Source organism: Pipistrellus hanaki (assembly GCF_964339955.1).
Source record: "Pipistrellus hanaki genome assembly, chromosome: 3".
In the NCBI taxonomy this organism is placed as follows: domain Eukaryota; kingdom Metazoa; phylum Chordata; class Mammalia; order Chiroptera; family Vespertilionidae; genus Pipistrellus; species Pipistrellus hanaki.
Window position 1 is genome coordinate 34509267 of NC_140505.1, and position 18676 is coordinate 34527942.

At 34.4% G+C, this 18676-nt stretch overlaps 1 protein-coding gene across 1 annotated transcript in view; it reads right to left on the reverse strand.

Annotated features, from left to right (window-relative positions):
• The window catches only part of ITGBL1 (integrin subunit beta like 1), a 199107-nt gene that overhangs the window by 79829 nt on the left and 100602 nt on the right, over nucleotides 1–18676 (reverse strand). The window contains exons 5-7 of the mRNA XM_084880277.1: nucleotides 18480–18620; nucleotides 14184–14324; nucleotides 6336–6482 (exon numbers count right to left, since the gene is read on the reverse strand). Of these exons, the coding sequence (XP_084736403.1) occupies nucleotides 6336–6482; nucleotides 14184–14324; nucleotides 18480–18620 (429 nt within the window). The remainder of the gene's footprint in view (nucleotides 1–6335; nucleotides 6483–14183; nucleotides 14325–18479; nucleotides 18621–18676) is intronic.

Genomic DNA, 18676 nt, shown 5'->3' on the forward strand with positions numbered 1-18676 from the left:
GAAGGAGCATTGTAAGTTCAAAGTATGCTCAGAGATCCCTGGAAGACTCTTCGGATACACAGACCTTTAATGTCACAATACAAAAAAAGTGAAAACTTACTGATTTTACAGGGTCATTTCTCCTTCGGCTGTGGTCCTTAACCACTGTTTGAAATGCCCTAAGAGTGCATGGCTGTTCCAGAGTCCTTGAGCACTGATAGAAGCAGTGGATTGACCAATCTTTGCACTCAGAGCTAATCTGAATCCCCTTCGCTGTTTTAAAACACTGCTGAAGTCGCACACAGGTTTCCTTGCCACTTGAAAACTCTGTGCATTTCTCATTGCAATTAACTTACAATGACGTTCAATTAGGCTACTGAGAATTTTTTTTAAATTTAATCAAAATCACAATAGGTGGTCTGGTGCTTAATGTAAAATATTTGGAGGTCCATCCTCTTGATAAATGTGTAAGTTCACTATATCACATTGTTACCTGTGGGCACTAGATGGTACAGCAGATCTCCAGGACTTATTCATCTGGTATGGCTCTAACTCTAGACCCATGGAACGGCCACTCCCCTATCCCCTCCCTATCCGCTGGCAGCCACCATTCCACTTTCTGCTTCTATGAGTTTGACTGTCTTAGGTGCCTCTCATATTAAGTATTCTTACACACACACATACCCACACACACACACACACACACACACACGCAAAGAGACATGAGGAAATTTTTTTTGCAGGTATCTTGATTGTGGTGAAGGTATCATGGATGTATGCACATATCCAAGCTCATCAAATTGCATACATTAAATAAGTGCAGGTTTTCTTTGTACGTATATCAATTGTAACTCAATAAAGCTGTAAAAAAATTTTTAATAAAAATAAAAAGCCTTTCTCTCCCCATATTAAAAATAAATATATAGTGAGGACTTCAATTTTTAAAACTGCTTATCACTTCCTAATAATAACTTCTCTGTATACACAAATAAGAAAAATAATCACTTATAAAACATCACATAGAATAATTAATACATAGAATTAAAAATTATATGCATCATGGAAAACTTCTCTGATAAATAAAAGGAAGAGATTTTAAAACCGTGCTTTGGCAGTATAAAAAAAAAGGAATGAACAATAAATTGAAAAATCTCCAGATGGTGTGAATTTGGCACACTATTATTCTTTGAAAGGATATTCCTAGGTAAGGGAATTGAACCAACTTACTTAATTCATTAATTAAAACATGCAAATTGATAAAAATGAGGACATGTTTTCTATTTTCTAGAAGCTATAATATTAAATAATTAACCTCAATTTATCATTCTTGTTCCATTTCACACCTTCCTTTGAGTATTGAAGGACTAACACATATACAATACCTCATAGAACAAGTCTAATAGAAGAAAACCAAATGGCAGGGAGGATAGGCAACAGAACCACGCAGGATTTCAGTACCAAACAAAAAGATGACTTGGGTACAAGGATAAATATCAAAGAAGGGAAATGCCTCAAACACAAGCCTCTAAATAATAATGCCTGCAGATAAATAATACTCTTTTACAATTATAGGAGTCAATAAAATGAGTTTAATAAATAGTAGAAGTGCATAACACCAAAAGAAAAGTATATTGAGAAGAGCTACTGATTATTTAAATTGTCAGCATTGGAGGGTGAAGAGACCCCAGATATGCTCCTGGTGGGAGGCTGTACTGGCACAACTTTTCCAGAGAATATAAATTGTTGGGGCAGTTTTTAATTGAAAAACTTTAATGTATTTTTATTCATTTAGGTCTATGCATTCTACATGTCAGAATTAATACTAAGATATTGTGCAACTTTTCGGCTATCTGAATGTAAAGCACAATATTGTATTTTTTATTATTATTATTATTATCATTATTATTTCAAATCCTCACCTGAGGATATTTTTCCCAGAGAGAGTTGGAGGGAGAAGGCAAGACAAAGAGAAATATCAATTTAAGAGAAGCACATTGATTGGTTGCTTTCTGCATGCACCCTGACCAGAGCCTGGACTAGGGAGGAGCCTGCAACCGAAGTATGTGCCTTTGACAGAATCAAACCCGGGACCCTTTAATCTGCAAGCCGATGCTCTATCCACTGAGTCAACCAGTTAGGGCATAAAGTATAATATTTAGAATGTGAATGAAATGAGACAATTTAGATGAGTAAGAAAAGAAAGTTCTTTTATTACAATCATTATGGAATACCACGAAGTTATACCGATGATTTTGCATAAGAATGTAACAAAGAAATAAATAAATTCATTTTATATTGTTCAGCAAATTGGTATAATAAAAGGACCAGTAAATCATCCTAAAATGACAGCTCTGAAGTCGGAAGGCCTGTGCTAAAACTTTGTGTTAAAACTTGCACCTCTGGGACTTAGTATGTGAGATGTCAGACTGTTAAAACTTCTAATTTCTTTTTTTGTAAAGAGAAGAATAATTGTTCTTTTTCCTACCTCATTATATTTGGGGGATAGCAAAAAAGACAATGCATTCAATGTTCTTAAGATTTTACCCATTGAATAAGTGTGCATAGCATGCTGTTGATAGAATAGCATAAATACATCATTTGTAAAATATGTGCATGTTTATATTTATTTTGATTTAGATATTGATATAATATACATACAGTATTAACTTCAATTGTTTTCTATGTGTTGAAATGTGATTTTTGTTGCATTTGCTTGTTTGTTTGCTTTGGTTTAAATGTGTTCCCTTAATGTTGTACATGGCAGACAGTATGAGCCAGGAGTTCAGCTGCAGTAACAAACTACCCTAACATCTGAGCTGATTCATAAAAGATAGGTTTATTTCTTGCTTCTGTTACAGGTCCCTTGGTGGTGTCAGCAGAGGTTTCTGCTAATTATCCTCATTCAGAGACCCACACAATCAGCCACCATCTCAAATACCCAAATCCCTGGGCTAGAGGAAAATGGAGATGGCAAATCTCTCACTGCCTCTTTAGCTTCTGCTCTGAAGTGAACACATCATTTTGTTCACTTTTTTTTTTAATCAAAGCCAAACAGACTCAGGAAGAGAATCTGAATAATAAGAATAATAAATGTATTTCTAAGTCAAGAAGAGTTTAAAACTAATGTGTAAGCTATCATTTCAGTTTTTAGCAGAACATTGGTATAATAAAATTGTACATCATGCCATGCCTAACTCCCAGGAGTAGAAATTAGGATGAACAACTGTATATCCATATTGACTACATGAGAGTCAATTAAATTAAATGAAAAGTTATTCCTAGGCAATAAGAAATAGAAATCTAGGAATCAGAGGATAAGCAGATAATGTAAGAGATAATGTAAATTATCCCCCTTCCTTCAAGACATAAGGGTCACACTCAGTTATCACCAGCAGAAGCAATGCATCTAATTTAATTTCCAGTGGAAAATGCCTTCACCTGGCCCTTGAGGTGAACTTGACTGAGGAACTTCAGTACATTCTTCCAGGGTAGTTTATTTTTCTTGGCCCCAGCTGGTAAGCTGAAGAGGCTCTCTGGCTTATGAACCAATGGGCCTTGTAATTGCTTTCCTCACTCATGTAACCACTGATGCAATTGTCACTAGTATATTACAAAACTAATCCTTCACAAGTTTCATATTGGCTATTTGCTATAAAACATCCCATGCCAATGGTTTTGCAGATGTAGCACTATGAAAAAGGAAGGGTCTCTGGTCATTGGTCTGAGTACTGGCTCCCATAAACCCTTGGTCTTCACTCTCAATATTCTTACAGTTTGTTATGGTTCCCTGAGAAATCACCTCACTCATCAATACCTCAATTTCTCCATAAGGAAACTAGAAAAACTTATTATTTATCTGTAAAGTATTTCAAAAGACTTAAATGAATTATAAGAAACAAAAGTGACCATAACTTAATCCATATATATATTCAACACATTTTTAATAAACTTTAGATACACTCTACTTCTTCAAATGGTAGCTAAATTTATTAGTTAATCTCCAGGAATGTAAGAGACAAAGATGTGTTTATTGGACTTTATTGAAAATGTATAGACGCAGCCCATAAGAACCTTCTTGCAATAGCATTATATTAAAAACTTTAGGGATAAATGGAAAACAACTGGTAAAAAAAAAAAAAAAAATATATATATATATATATATATATATATATATATATATATATATATATTTAGAGTAATTTTCTATTTGAGAGATATTGTGTATGTTTTTTCCCCATTATGTTTGTTATTTTAACAAATGAATGTGTGAGTAAATAAATAATAATAGTCTGAAAGATACTAACTTTTAATCTTTGCAACTTTAAAAGCATGAGAGACTCAAGTACTACAATGGCAATACTGTATTAATGCAGGCAGAACACTGGTTTTTGTCTAGGCTTATTCAGTGAAAGACAAGGTAAGTCAAAAATGCTTGTGAAATGAAAACATTCCTCTACCCATATCTTTCTTATCTCCCTACTTATAATCATTAGGAACAAATATTAGAATATAGGAAAATACCTATGGCACAAATAATCTTGGCGACTTTGGGAGTTTTCTACATGAGGAAAACTATATGTAATTTCAAAAGCAGATGATAACAAATAATGGGAAATTGTAAAGAAACTGGAACCTTCACTATTGCTGGTGGGAATGCAAAATGATGTAGCCACCTTAAGGACAGTACCTCAAAAAGTTAAACCTAGATTACAATATGACCCAGAAATCCCACTTATGGATATAAACCCAAGAGACATTAAAGCACAATTCACACAAAAACTTATACATGAATGTTTATAGAACATTGCTCAAGATGGCCAAAAAGTAGAAACATTCCGAATGTCCACTAAAAGATAAACGGATAAATAAATGTGGCCTATCCATACAAATGGATATTATTCAGCCATAAAAAGGAATGAAGTTCATGCTACAACATGGATAAAGCTTGAAAACATCCTAAGTGGGGGGAAAAAGCCAGAAACAAAAAGGTCACATATTTTATAAACCCATTTATATGAAATACCCAGATTAGGAAAATCTATAGATTAATGGTGTTTAGGGGTTGAAGGGAGAGGAGAATGGGCCATGACTGGTAAGGGGTACAGATATTCTTTTTGTAGTGATGAAAAAGTTCTAGAATAATGGTGATAGTTGCATAATTCTGTTAATATACTAAAAGCCATTAAGTTATACACTTTAAAAAAGCAACTTTTATGGTATTTTAATTATATCTCAATAACAAATTTATTTTTTTTTAAATGGCCAAAACTGGTTTGGCTCAGTGGATAGAGCGTCGGCCTGCGGATTGAAAGGTCCCTGGTTTGATTCCGGGCAAGGGCATGTACCTTAGTTGCGGGCGCATCCCCGGTAGGGGGTGTGCAAGAGGCAGCTGATCGATGACTCTCTCTCATCAATGTTTCTAACTAACTATCTCTCTCCCTTCCTCTCTATACAAAATTAATAAAATATATTAAAAATAAAATAAAAATGAAATACTTTTTTTAAAAAAAGAAAGAAAGAAAACTACCATAAAATGAAATAGCTGATCTAACATTCAGGTAAAAGAAGTATTCCTTTTACTCTCTCACGAATAAAATTTACAATAACTTCCATTACCAGTTCCTCTGAAAGCATAGTTTATAGTAATGTTTGTTGCCATTTTCAAGTTAGAGGTGAAATTGTATTTCTTATTTTGATAAATCTAAAAGAATGGAACCAACTTTCCACTAGATGAATGCTTCCTTCTTCAATTTGTACTGATCTAGTACCAAGAGTGCACCTGAGACCACATGCCTTCTCAGACAACAAAAGCCCATTCAGAACTATCTGGGCATACAATGCTCTTTCAGAAGCCAACACTCTCCCCAATACACCAATGTTATTGAGTTTCAGAAATGGCAGTAAACTATTAGATGCTCTCATTCAGAAAATTTTGAGCAAATTTTCAAACATTTTTATTTTCTTTTTAATGAATCATTGAACTGAGTTGAAATGAACTAAAATTGAGCAGACCTCAAAGTTACAGTGAATTGATAGCCTGTTAGTGTGACTGTGTGTGTGGGACAAAAAGGAAAAGAGAGATGATATTTCTCCAGGTACTTTCATTCATGGAACTTGTGTGTGTTTTTTGTTGTTGTTTTTTTCCATTAATTTATTGGGGTGACATTGGTTAATAAGATTATATACCTTTCCAAGTGTACAATTCTGATACATCATCTATAGGTTTTATTAGTTCTTAAAAGACTAATCTCTCATTCAGGAATCTTAGCTTTATTTTCAAGAGGATATATGTGAACTGAATCCATCTGTCTCATAGGATTAGGAGGAGGTGATAAGGCCTGAGAGCCTTCACTTACCCCTTCCGGAGCAGGGCAGATCAGAGCTCCCCTGGCACTTCTTGATGCTCTCCTCAGTCGACAGTGGGCAGGAACGTGGGTGCTCACACTTCTTCCCATACCAGCCTACTTTGCAGTCGCATCGTCCACAGTTACATTGTCCGTGACCTTCACAAGGAGAGCAGTAAAACATATATATATATATTGAAGTCAGAATTCATTTCAACAGGGAATGTTATAAATGAGTCTGGATCTTAGTTAACAATATTAAACCTTAAAACAAAAGTACAATTTTCTCAAGATCCTAAATACCTAATTTATATTAATTGCTCATAAGGGATAAAGACAAGCAACAACTCCAGATATGATTAACAAGCTTATAGGGCTATAAATGTGAATTTATCAAAATTCATATGCATGTGATTGTATTGGCCTGCTACAGCCTAAATAGATTATTTGATGGATTTGACAATTAATTCATGTGGAAGAAAGCATTGGAAATGGAAAATAATTTGTGAAACAGGGTCTTATCTTTTGGAGTCACCCACACATTTTTTCATTACATTTATTTATTTATTTATTTATTTATTTGTATTTTTATTGATTTCAGAGAGGAAGGGAGAGTAAGAGAGAGAAACATAAATGATGAGAGAGACTCATTGATTGGCTGCCACCTGCACGCCCCACAATGGGAATCAAGTCTGCAACCGGGCATGTGCCCCGACCAGGAATTGAACTGTGACCTCCTGGTTCATAGGTTGACCCTCAACCACTGAGCCATGCTGGCTGGGCTCACTTCTTTTTCTTTTTCTTTTCTTTTCTTTTTTTTTTTAACCACACATTACATGTTTATCCTTAAAACCAGTCATCTGTGTGGAGTTCTCACTCTTGAAGACCAAATTACACACACAAACGAGGTCAGGTAAGATACTGATTTCTTTTTATATGGACACAGAGCTCCTAAAGAACTATGATAAATAGTGGTATGGGATAGAAAATAAAATGCCAATTTTATCAATCAAATAATTGTATTCAAATCCTGATCCTGCTACCTACAGAGTAGGGCTGGTTAAATGACCTCATTGAAGTTTAGTTTCTTCATCTTTAAATGGGATAATAATGCATTATATACCCATATTTATCAAGAAATATATATATTTTAAAATGCTACATAAAAGTGAGTTATTATTTTTATTTATTTGAGTCCACATATGTAACCAAGTAGGAATAGGAAGAAAAGCAGGATAACTTCAGTTGAGCTTTTCCTAACTCCTATGGAACATTCAGGTACTCATTATAGATGCAGAATAATGTGGATTTCTACAATAGCTGCAAAAGATGCATGAAGAATTTTAAAGAAAGTGAAATTACACTTTTTTAAAGTTAATCAAGTATTATGTTAATGGATGAAAATCCATGCTATTTTTCCATTGGCAATTGATATTATTAATTTCAATTCAAAAAATATTTCTTGAGTATCTACCATGTAACCAAGTCTAAAAATAAATTGCTGTTATCATTAATACTCTGCCTTAGATCTCATAATTTTAAAGGAAAAGAAAATTGTGCTTACTACTAAATATAGGCTGTCCCAAAAAATATACACACACTTTGAATAATTATTAATGCTAATGTTCCTTTCAGATTTAATCCATTGGAATTAATACTCATTCAAAATTTGTATATGTTTTGGGGATACCCTGTATATATAAAACATGTGAATAGGATCATTTAGGCCTTCAAATATGAGAATTTTTATTTTACTAGTTTAATTTATTAGCAATTAGATTTCAGTGGTTGTAGATCCTGTGGCTTTTTGCCATTTATCCCAGCTTAAGAAATTCCTACTCTTCTCCTCATCGCTCATGCAATTTCAAGCCAAATTTGCAAAGAGAGCTGTATTGCAAATGCATAGGTAAATAACAATTTTTAAAACAAAATCTTTAAATTTAAAGCACAATCTATTCTGCCATCTTATAAGAGTTAATTACTTTGAAATTCTTGAAGACAAGATGTTTCATTTCAAGAACATTTAGATCTGCCATGAGGATGCCAGGCAAAGTACAGAACATGCTGTCTTATGTGGAAAATCGGTTGACACTTTAACAAAATAAAAATTTGAACAAGAGACTTAGATTGAAAGGGGGGGGAACTTTACTGTTGAAAGTGTAAAATAGCTGTAAAAGTTAGAACAAAATATCCAGTAGGTTCCAGATGCCAGGAAATCCCTATCCAGGAGGATGCCACCCGCTGCTGCAGTTGTTTGGAATCCTCAGGCAGCAATCCTTGCCCAGAGTGAAGGTCCCGATAACTAGGCACCTAAAATGAAACAGGAGCCTGTGCTGGGGACACCTGTGACTGAAGGGAGAACAGTCTTAAGTTTTATAGTTGGGACACAGATTTAAGAGTAGTAATTATTGTCCATCTGAGGATCATTCACATGGAAATATTAAAATAATTGTGGTTGAATAAAACAAATTTGTAAAGACAGTCAAAAGTTATTAGTAAAGTTTTTTTAAAGTTAAAATATGGTCCAAATTAATATCAAAATAAGTCAGATTAATTGTGGATGCATTAACAAATTAGGGGAAAATGCAGCCGTTCTAGAAAAAGCTCTATGTTATTATTGTAGCTTCATTTTTTTAATCCTTTGTTATTTCTGTGCTCTGCTATAAACACTAGAGGAAGATGTAGCCTATGATATATTATACTTCTATTTCCTGTACATTTAATGCAATATCATGGACCATCTTAAGGATGAATCCTATGAATTTATGCTTCACCTCCAGTCATAAAGGAAACTGCAATTTTTTCTTCTAGAGTTCCTAGTTTCCCAATTTATAATAAAAGGTATGACACACAGAGAGAGAGAGAAGGAATCATTTTATAAGGATAAAATAAAGAAGATGAACATGCATGGTTTTGACACACAAAGAAAAGTTTAGAAAAGATAAGATTTATTTAGCATCAAAATCTTTGAGACTACCATAACATACACTATCAGAGTATTTTATACACAAATAGAAGAAAGGGCATAAAAGAAATTAGACAACTTGTGTCCCTGGTCTAAATGTGTCACTAGTTCATCTTTTGGGGCCTCATCTCACTGGACTTTAAGAGTGAGAGAGCTAAAAGATGTTGACTTCACCATTCTGATCAGATATGTAATGTTTCCATGCTAGTTTATCAAGCTTATAGAGTATGCCTGCAGGAGTTAATGTCATTGCTTCTAACAAATATTCCTTTAAACTCTGCAAGCAAAGGATAACAAAACAGAAGTAAAAGATACAGATTGTTGTTATTTATTCCTGATATCAAATATGAGAATTGTTTTCAAAAGATCTGTAAGCATACATTAAAACACACACACACAACAACAACAACAACAACAACAACAACAATAACAACAACAACAATGGGAGAACAGCATGGTTTTAATGTTAATATGTACGGTTTAGGGGATCACAGCCCAATCTGTACCATATGGGTGGGGAGTTGGCAGCAAGACCAGACATCCAGTGTCATCATGGTTAGGTTGGGCAGGTAGAACTTAAAAAGGCTCTCAAGCCATGATATTAGAGACTGTTGACACCAAAACTGATTTTTTTCTTTGTAATTATTTTATTTTATTTTATTTTTAAACTGAGAATCATTTTCATTAATGTTTTATCTAAATATATTTTAATGATTTTTACAGAGAGGAAGGGAGAGATTCAGAGAGCTAGAGACATCCATGAGAGAGAAACATCGACCAGCTGCCTCCTGCACACTCCCTTCTGGGAGTGTGCCTGCAACCAATGTATATGCCCTTGACTGGAATCCAACCTGGGACCTTTCAGTCCGCAGACCAATGCTCTATCCACTGAGCCAAACCAGTTTCGGTTCTTTGAAATTATTGTTCTCCCTTGATTTAAGCTATCTAAACTCAGAAATACAGGACAAAAGCAGTTTCATTCACTCCACACAAACATTTTTCTGCTATAGTGGACATTCCTTTCTTTTAAAATGCTCATGAGTTGGAATCTGATGTTGACAAGTAGTTTCTTACAAAGTAATATGAAGACAATCAATAGAGAAAAGTTTTGGGGAATAAATTAGATCTAATCAGTACTTGTTATTTTAAAAAATCATTCAATATATTGATTTTCCTTCAAGATAATGCAAACTGAACATACTTAATCATTTCCTTCAGTTTCTTTCCTTAGTGTTTTCATAATACATAATGATAAAATTTCCCACATAATATAGGTTTTATCAAAAGATCCCATTTTACAAACTACTGTAAGCCAGGACTAATCTTATATTTTCATTATTTTTGGTAGGCAACACAAGCTGAAAGATGGAGTTTGGGTCACACTGCAGCATAATTTTTCAATTATTGAAATTTAAGAAAGAGACCAGGGTGGTAAGCAATCATCAGAAATAGAAGCATATTTCAGAATCAGAAAGTAAATTCAATGGAGCAGCTCACAGAACTGAAGTAACAGTCGGTATACTTTAGGATTCCTGGTCATGTCCTAGCCATTTTAGTTACACCCAAGTTTTGTCAATAATATCTTTGAGGTGTTTGTGTGAGTGTGTGCGTGATGTTTGTGTATGACTAACTACCCATGAACACATGCAGCACCATGTGAATGGTGAAAATGTATAACAATAAAAAAATTAAATAAAGCAAGTTTATTTGAAAACAGGGACTGGATTTTAAAATATTGGTACTTCCATACCCATGATGGAGTAGGCATAAAATATCTACATGTAAGTGTATTACTGAATAGATGAATGAACAGTGAGAAAGCATTAATAAAATAAGAATGTCAATTAAAAGAGCCAATCCATCAGATTTCTTTTGGATTTTAACAAGACCAACACTCTCTGGATGGCAAGAACAGAAGCTAAAAATAAAGCTGCATTTCATCTGAACCGTATTACACTCCAGCCTTGCATAAATCTAGAGAGAATATTGAAGTAGTTGGATTACTTTCGTCTCATAAAACTAAGCTATTAACATACTCAGTAATCAGCTGCATGGCACCCTTCCTATGGTGTGACTTAGGCAATTAGAAAGATTGTAAAGACTAATAATTCACTAAGCATAATATATAAAATTACACAGATTTAGTAAGAATAAAGAAATACTGCTGAGATCTTGGTGCCTGCCCAAGATCATAATTATGTTCAGAGAAGCTTAGTTTTATAAGAGTTTTGAGCACCAAGAAGGACAGTTTTTCCTTATTAAAATAAATCGAAGACTTTTATTGATATTTTCATCACTTGGAGAGTAAATTACATGAGTATTTGGGCCATATGTTTTCAAATGGCACTTAAAGGCAGTGGGAACTTTTTCAAGTTACTTAATTTCTTTGAACCTGTTTCCTCTTCTGTTAAAATATAATCATGTCTCCCTCTCTGAGTTAGTGTGAGTCCAAAATGGAATGAGATATGTGAACAAACTTGGTAAGCATCTATCAGAGTAGGATCTCTGTTAATGTTTCTTCTTTCCTAAATGTGTCTACTTAACTGTGAGAGGCAGGCTGTGGAGAACTGGACACATTCAGTCCTCTCAAATAATGACAAATAAAATCACTATTACAGATTTCACGTCTCATTGACTTATTTCTTATTGTTCAAACTGCAGCCTATTACCTTAACACTTTTGCCTATTCCTAACTGTCTCTACCCACACCATGGAAACCACATAAAAATAGTTAATTATTCTCTTCCAACTGCCTTCCATGAAAAACCTCAATTGCTTGACATTTTTGTCTGAAATCTCATAGGATGTGGAAGAATGAAAAATGAGAGAAAAAGAAAAATAAGATAGAAGGAAGAAGGGAGAGAGTAAATGAAGTGCAAAGTTTCAGATTCCAAGTATTCCTTTTTAATGGCTTTTATCTGTCCAACATATAATATTAATTCTAAGCTTAATAACAAGCAACATGAATTGTGACCTTATAAAAGGAAGGAGATATCAACTGAAATGCCAATACCCATTTTCACCTCATGGTCCTAGTCCCTCACAATTGAGATAGACAAATTCACAAGAGCCTTAATTATCACTATAATGTATTTATTTTGAAATTTTCTACCTCACTCCCAAATCAGGATCATAAATTTAACAAGCAAGAGTGCACCCTATGGGCAATATAATATATCAGAAAGCCACACACATTTTTATACATAAAAATTGAGTATATCTTTTATTTTCTTATTTTAAATTGTGAAAATTAATATTTTGTCTCACAATCTTAAAATGACATTCATATATATATATATATATATATATATATATTTTTTTATTATTATTATTGATTTTTTACAGAGAGGAAGAGAGAGGGATAGAGAGTTAGAAACATCAATGAGAGAGAATCATCGATCAGCTGCCTCTTGCACACCTCCTACTGGGGATGAGCCCGCAATCAAGGTACATGCCCTTGGCAGGAATCGAACCTGGGACCTTTCAGTCCACAGACTGACGTTCTATTCACTGAGCCAAACCAGTTTCGGCTTAAAATGACATTCTTAAATGGTGCTCTCTGAGTCTCAATATAGTTTTCATTACCAACTCTGTGCTTATCACCAAATTCTCACATTCAGTGCTGATCCTGTAGACTTACATATTTAATGAGCTAAAAAAAAAATAAATAAATGTTAGGTTGCCATTTGTCCTTTATGACTGATATATTTGACAACTTCTTTCTATATTCCCCATCTCAGTAACATTTACCCAGACAACCAGTCCTGTGACTACAGCACTTCACTGCGTAAAACCATAACAAACTCCCCCTTGCGTTTACAATAGAGTCAAGCCCTGCAATATGCTGGTGTGATAATAAAGAACATTCATATTAATGAGAGTAGAAAATCTGAAAAGAACAGCATCCCCTCAAGTGAACAGGATTCTTGAAATATTTAGGAAATCCTCCTGAACACGAGGGCTCTTCAGAAGAGGGAACTTTCCATAGTAGGAAGTTTACACAACAGGCTCTCCTCAACGAGGCCAGAGGTCTTGTAGTTGTACATTTACACTTAGATAGGGCAGCTCTTTTATCTCCCTTTGCTTTGAATAGACCAGTGGTGTTTCCTATCAATGTGCGCCAACCAAGAAGTCAAGCTTAAAGAGATGTCTGTGCACATGTCTCTGCCTTCTGGATTATCAAACCTAACTGGGCTGCACACCCATAAACCATTTTTGCTAAATGACACTTTCCCAGACAGATCTGACTATTTTTTCCCCATCAAACCCTTAAAAAGTCTGTCAGGTCATATATTTCCCTTTTCATTTAGATCTCAAGCTCCATAAAGTCAAGAATCACGTTTAGCTCCTTCATTGCTGGGCCCAGAAGCCCAGATGCAGTCCAGACCCTGGCAAATACTGTTTCCTCCATAAATATTTATGAAACATTTTTTGAACCCACTAATGATATTCAATTTAAACTAATTTGCAGAATAATTTTGGTATGTAAATTATATTGAATAATTAATGCATTAAAATATCCATGAGAGTTGCATTACCTTAAGTTTTGCAATATATTAATATAGCTTTTCATCATGGTACCTATTCTGTTAATTGTCATAAGGTCTGCCCGTTTTGAATTCTCTGAGTTAAGCAATAGATATCTAGAGCTAATGGTTTACCTCGGTGGAAAATTAGACTAATTTTAAGGGAGTGATGCATTTTCCTCTCCAGTCTTTGCTCAAAGTGTGAATTATCTTAAAGATTTCCAAGTGACTAATAGGAGTGCTGTGGGTATCCAATGTTTCAGAATGCACATTCAGTTCCTTTATAGTTTCTGTGAGAATCAGAATGAATCTTAAAATAGGAAAAAGGATATTTTTAAAATTTCAAACAGGAATTGGAAGAGCAGTCACCTGAGCAGAAGTCATCGGAATATCTGTCGTAGACAGCTCTGCAATCCCGCTCGTCACACTCACAGGTGTCTCCGTGAATATCTCCCCAGTCTCCAGTTGGGTCAACATCGTGGCAAGAACATTCACCACACACACAAGTTCCTACATGGGAAAAATACGTTTATGTGAGTCTAGTGAGAAAAATTCATGAAAAGAAAAGGCTTATATATTACTTAAAAAAAAAATCTGTGACTTACTTTATATTTGAAAAAAAATACATGTATTCAGAAAAAAATTTATTCCATCAAAAATTGATAGCAGAGATTTTTTTTTAATAAACAAAAGTTACTATCTAGGTCAATATTTATATGGGATTATGGAATATGTTGTTAGCTCTGTGTTGGTTTGTCTCAAAGATAGTATCCCCAAAATTAAAACAGCATAGGATGAAATCCTTGTCCTCATGAAGCTTCCAATATACTTAACAAAAAAGAAAGCTAATGAAAGAAAAATAAGCAAACAATAAACATCTGACTACTAGCATTTTGTAAACTAGGACATAAATACTGTGAGAAATACTGTAAGAGTTTTGGGAAGAAGAAATACATATAGGGTGAAGGAAGGTAGATGGTCTGGATATGTAAAGAGATTGGGAAATATTCTAGGATTGATTGGAAGTAGGACAAATCAAGAAAAGTCAAGAAAGCAAAAATAAGCAAAGAAGGGCAGGGATGGGTATAGGGATCCTAAAGAATCCCTGGAGCAGACGGTGAGTGGAAGAAAACCCAGGAATAAATTTTGCTGGCTAGGATGAGCTCAAGTTATAGAGTATGTTGGAGACGAAGAAATATAACTGTGGTCACATGTAGATCTACAAAGAGGAAGTGCCAATTATATTTACTTTGTGTGAGTTATCAATAATCATCTTTAGAGCAACCAGCTAATCATCATTTGAGGGAAAGATAAAGTTGAATTTCTTTCTTACCTCTCACATCAGAGCAAATTATAGTTAGATTGAAGATTTAAAAGTATAAACTAAAATCACAAATTATAAAATAAATATTTTATTCAAAATCCCAAAATCAAATTACTATAAAGAAAAATAGAAATAGATCTATATAAAAATGTAAAAAGTTGGTTGCAAACAAAACACCAAAAACAAAAAGTTGGAATAAATAATTATATGTGTGCAAAAGACAAAGAATTACTTTCACAAACATAAACAATTCTTAGAAAACAATATGTAAAGGACAAATATGCCTAAAGCGAAATCGACAAAGGCAAAAAGAACACCAATCAGAGAATTTGTAGAGGTGTACTGAGGATAGACAAACATACAAATGTTTACCACTCAACCTATGATTACTAAGGAGTGGGGAATCTGTATAACAATAGTGAGTTAGAATTATTTTGGATGTCAGATTGGTAGAGATAAAAAGATGGCTAGGACAAAGATTGGTGAGGTATGAAGTACAAAATAGTACAACTCTGGATGTACCTTTTTTTTTTTTTTCACAATGTGTACTCTGAAAATGTGGGAATTTTAGCATAAGAATCTACTTCAAATGATATATCCCCAGAAAAGGAAAAGTACATAAAAGTACTTGTTCAGGAATATTAAACATGATGGTATTTATGTTATTGAAAGACAACTAATGACATAAATATCAATCAAAAAGGAGTTAGTACAATGTGTAGCTTGGATTAGCAAGCAGCCATTAAAGGTAAAAATTAGGTTTTTCCTCTGTGAGCATGGAAAGATACCCAAAATACATGATTAAATGGGAAAAAAAAAATTACAGCCCAGCCAATGCGATTCAGGGGTAAAGTGCCAACCCATGCACCAGGAGGATAGGGTTCAATTTTTAAAAAATATATTTTATTGATTTTTAAAAGAGAGGAAGAGAGAGGGATAGAGAGCTAGAAATATCAATGAGAGAAAATCATCGATCAGCTGCCTCTTGCACACCCCCCACTGGGGATGTGCCCGCAACCAAGGTATATGCCCTTGACTGGAATCAAACCCAGAACCTTTCAGTCCACAGACAGACGCTCTATCCACTGAGCCAAACTGGTTTTGGCTAGGGTTCAATTTTTAGTGCACATGGCTGGGTTGCATGCTTAGATCCCCAATAGAAGGCAATAGATCAGTAATTCTCTCCATCATTGATGTTTCTCTCCCTTCCTCTCTCTGAAGTCAATAAAAATATATTTTTAAAAATTAAAAAATAATATGTCTTAATTTTTGTATTAAATGAAAAGAAAATACATGACAGGGAGCACACAAATGATAAATTCAAAAAAAATAAATAAATAAAACAGACCAAAATATTATGTACCAAAATGTAAAAGGAGGTTATACCTGTATATTAAGATTATGGATCATTTTCTTCTTTACTATCTGCATTTTAAAGATGAATATGCATTGCTTTCACAATAAGTTAAATGATGTGTGATTAAACAAAAGTGGACAATAAAGGACATTTATTCTATCACTGATGAGCTGTCTTCACAACATTGGGTTTTTGGTCCTTAAAGATGGGCTGAAAAGGAAGATGAGGTAGACATGTGCAGGATTAATGTCTCTCTCCTACCAGGGAGCAATGATAAGGAGAGACCTAGGGTAGACGTAAGTGGTACCTCTGGGGAAAAAAAACTCATTGTAGTGCCTGTCCTGGCCTGCCTTCGCACACTACTGAATCTCACCTGCTATCAGCCTCATTGAGACATGCCACTTCCTGTTCTGCCTCTGCCTGATCTCCAAATCAGAAAACTTTTAGCACCAGAAGAGAGGGAAGGCAGGAGGGCAGGAGGTGAGACGGAGAGGTGGCAAATAGTGTGTGTTTGTGAACGAAGTCTGCCTCAGAGCCCACATATCCCTGCAGAACCAGGACCTGATCCACAGTCCAGTCAGCTCCACTTTGCTCCTCTCTCTTCGCCACCTAAATGGTTATTTCCCACTGTAACACAGTTCAAGCTTCCTACACTGACATTCTTATAGTGACTACAGACCCTACTGAATAAAAGAACTGAAGCAGAAACGGGTCCTTATATATGAAAGGAAAACATAGCGTGAATTAGTAGGATTATACAGTCGGATCTATTCTATATAAACTGAAGAGAGAAATCTTTTAAAGGGTTTTTGTTCCAAGTTCAGGTTTTTTCCTTTTTTTTCCTCTATGTTCAGATACATGGCACATTTTACTATTCCTTGTCAGTCTTTAAAAGGAGAAAATTGGTTGTGTGGTTAAGGTTTTCCCTGGAAGCATTATCTATGAAAATGCACCATTCACTTATAGCTACTGTTATAAATTGTAATGTAAATATCTGTGTTTTCCAATGGTCTTAGGCGACCCACAGGTTGAGAAGCGCTGCTGTAGAGACTAAGACCATTGGAAAACACAGATATTTACATTATGATTCATTAATAGTAGCAAAATTAGAGTTATGAAGTAGCAACGAAAATAATTTTATGGTTGGGGGTCACCACAACATGAGGAACTGTATTAAAGGGTTGAAGCATTAGAAAGGTTGAGAACCTCTGACTTATAGAAATGAAAAAAATATTTTTCCAGTTTCTAGATTTTTATATTTTTTTATAAAAGGAAATATGACCACTTAGTCATTTCATCAGGTAAGCAACAAACACCTAAAGCATGACTCTCTTTATCCATCAGCCCAACTGACGAATTTACAGTTTATATTAACAGTTAATTCAATTTAAATGATATTTTGTCAATAGTAATGTATTTTTTAAATGTATGCATAAGGCCAGTCTAAATTTCATATTGCTTTTGGTACCATTTCCAAATACATTGTGTTCAATATAACATTTCTATTATTGTATGTAAAAGTTAAATGACTCTATGTCAATTCTGTATTTCCACCAAGACTTCAATTGACTCATCATCAAGAGGAGATTTTATTTTTTTTAATGTTCTCTGGATAATTAGATGCTCATGCTGTAGATGGTTCTGTTAGTCAAGAGACATTTAACAGAAGTGTCTACAAGAATTGCCTTTTAGCTGCACTATGCTATTTCTGGACGGCCGCCAAGGAAATTACAGTTCCTATGTTAACTGTTTGTTCAGTGAAGCTTAATGAATGACAGTAGCTTTCTAATTTTTCTGTTTTCTACTCAATAAAAGACAAAAAAAGAGAAAATTGTTGGTATAATAGATGTTGATTTTCATCAACGTCAATGACTATCAAAGATGACTTCCTCCCACACAGAAGGAAATGCAGAGAAAAGAAGTGTTAACCATTAAGAGCTCTGTTTGCCTCCCAAACCCATAGTAATGTGTATGAATGACACACCTCTGTTACTGCAGATTTTGCCATCTGGTGATGTGCATCTTCGCTTGCTCTCCCAGGGGGTGATATCACACTGGAATTCGCATTTATCTCCATGCCAACCAGCATCGCAGTAACAGTTTCCACAGTAACACTTTCCATGGCCTTTACCCAAAATGAATTATATACAGTGAGGGGAAAAATCAACTTTAAAAGCAGAA